Consider the following 2,500-nt stretch of genomic DNA (forward strand, 5'->3'; position numbering starts at 1 on the left):
CTCTCTCTCTCTCTCTCTCTCTCTCTCTCTCTGTCTGCCTTCTCTCCGCCTGTCCGTCTGTCTCTCCCTCTTTCTCCCCCCTCTCTCTTTGTCTCTCCATCCTCTCTCTCTCTCCCTCCCTCTCTCTCTCATTGTCTGCCATCTGTCCGTCTGTCCCTCCCCCTCTCTCCTTATTTCTCCCACCCCCCTCTCTCACTGTCTGTCTCTCTCTGTCTTTCCCTCTCTCTCCTCCTCTCTCGTGGTCCCTTCTCCCTCCCTGACCCCCCCCCCCCCCCCACCCCCCTCTGTCTCTCTTTCTTTTTCCCTCTCCTTCTATTATCTGCCCATCTATTTTTTTTCTCGACCTCTCTCTCGTCCTCTTTGACTACTTTACTCACCAGCCTCTCTTCCTATTCCCCAAGCAACACTTCACATTGTTCTTTTCATGTTGCATGCCCTGGATGCAGTTTTTACATGAGCTCTTTTCATGAGCTTTGTTGACCTTTTTGTTTTCTTTGTTGGTGTGTGTGTTGCATTTTGACATACCAGTAAAGGCCCTTGATGAAGACCAGTGGTCGAAACCGGTCGGGCATGTAAGAAACTGTTCTGTTGTTTTCCTTTTTTTTCTATTTTTTTCTTTTTTTTATATATATATATAATGTTACAATGAATAAGACAAAGTTGAAAACCAACACCTACTTTGTTAAACAATGAAAAATAGTAAATAAAATAAAAATTCTGAATGTTAATTCCCTGCTACCCGGTAACATGATCACAGACTACGTAATGTTATTTTTTACGTCATCTTCCGGGCCCTTTCATGACGTCAATATATCTCATGTTCTGAATATCCCTTCAATCGTCCATGTGCTCATCTCTCTCTCTCTCTCTCTCTCTCTGTATCTCAGTGATAGTGTGTAACCACCACCTCGACAAACCGGACCGGTAACTCCACGGATCCAGGGTTCACAACGAAAACCCATGGATGTCGCTTCTCATGTTCAGTCCAACAAAAACCGTCCCAAGGTTACACATCCAGAACAGTTCTCTTCTTTTCAGCTCCTCCACTTTGCTGACCTGCTCCAACGCTGTCAACTGTGAAAAGCTGAGGCTGTCGTCACTAGAGTGAGGGGTGGAAGAAACATGGGCAGCGACCGACCGAACACTTGGTGCCTTTCCTCGGTTTGCAGTCGCTTTGGAGTGATGGCCTAGAGGTAACGCGTCCGCCTAGGAACCGAGATAATCTGAGACCGCTGGTTCGCATCAAATCACGGCTCAGCCGCCGATATTTTCTCCCCTTCCACTAGACCTTGAGTGGTGGTCTGGACGCTAGTCATTCGGATGAGACGATAAACCGAGGTCCCGTGTGCAGCATGCACTTAATGCACGTAAAAGAACCCTTGGCAAAAAAAGGGTTGTTCCTGGCAAAATTCTGTAGAAAAATTCACTTCGATAGGGAAAAAAAACAAATAAAACTGCACGCAGGAAAAAAAAAAAAGGGGGCGGGGGGGTGAAGCGCTCTCAGTGTAGCGACGTGCTCTCCCTGGGGAGAGCAGCCCGAATTTCACACAGAGAAATATGTTGTGATAAAAAGAAATATAAATACATACAATGATACATACATACATACATATATATATATATATATATATAATTTTTATATATGTCTGTGTGTGTGTGTGTGTGTATGTGTGTGTGTGTGTGTGTGTGTATGTGTATGTGTGTGTGTGTGTGTGTGTGTACCAACAGCAAGAGCCCCACCTTCAGAAAGAAAACATGTCGCACAGGATTTGAACCCCGACCGCCGTTAGCTCCATGACTATCTCGACAGCCGGACATGGCGGAAGCTCTGCCGGCTTTGCTGCTGGCTGCAGGCATCATGGCAAAAACACGTGGGTAACAAGACGCGTTCCCATCTCTCCAACCCGCCGCCTGATGCTGGCCAAACGTGGAGCCCGTTCCTTCAGCCTCCGACACCCACGCCTTCAATCAGTCAAATCAGTCAGTCAATCAATCAAATCAGCCAAATTAGTCAATCAATCAAATCAGTCAGTCAATCAATCAAATCGGTCAATCAATCAAGTTAGTCAGTCAATCGAATCAGTCAATCAATCAATGAAATTAGTCAATCAATCAAATCAGTCAGTCAATCAATCAAATCAGTCAGTCAATCAATCAAATCGGTCAATCAATCAAGTTAGTCAGTCAATCGAATCAGTCAATCAATCAATGAAATTAGTCAATCAATCAAATCAGTCAGTCAATCAATCAAATCAGTCAGTCAATCAAGTCAGTCAGTTAATCAATCAAATCAGTCAATCAATCAAGTCAGTCAATCAAATCAGTAAATCAATCAATCAATCAGATCAGTCAATCAATCAAGTCAGTCAGTCAGTCAGTCAATCAATCAATCAATCAATCAATCAAATCCTTTCATCCATTCATCCATCAACCATCAATCAAATCAATCAAAAACACATTATCAATCCACATGGAAACTAACTCGGTGCAATCACAGGCT

The 2,500-nt window shown here is 44.0% G+C and overlaps 1 protein-coding gene across 1 annotated transcript in view; it reads right to left on the bottom strand.

Moving 5' to 3' along the window:
* The window catches only part of LOC143294618 (galactose-3-O-sulfotransferase 2-like), a 9,021-nt gene extending 6,980 nt beyond the window's left edge, over positions 1-2,041 (bottom strand). Inside the window, exon 1 of the mRNA XM_076605994.1 lies at positions 1,741-2,041. Coding sequence (XP_076462109.1) covers positions 1,741-1,860 — 120 coding nt within the window. The 5' untranslated portion in view covers positions 1,861-2,041. The remainder of the gene's footprint in view (positions 1-1,740) is intronic.
* Positions 2,042-2,500: the final 459 nt, after the last annotated feature.

Source organism: Babylonia areolata, chromosome 20 (genome assembly GCF_041734735.1).
Source record: "Babylonia areolata isolate BAREFJ2019XMU chromosome 20, ASM4173473v1, whole genome shotgun sequence".
NCBI classification, from domain to species: domain Eukaryota; kingdom Metazoa; phylum Mollusca; class Gastropoda; order Neogastropoda; family Buccinidae; genus Babylonia; species Babylonia areolata.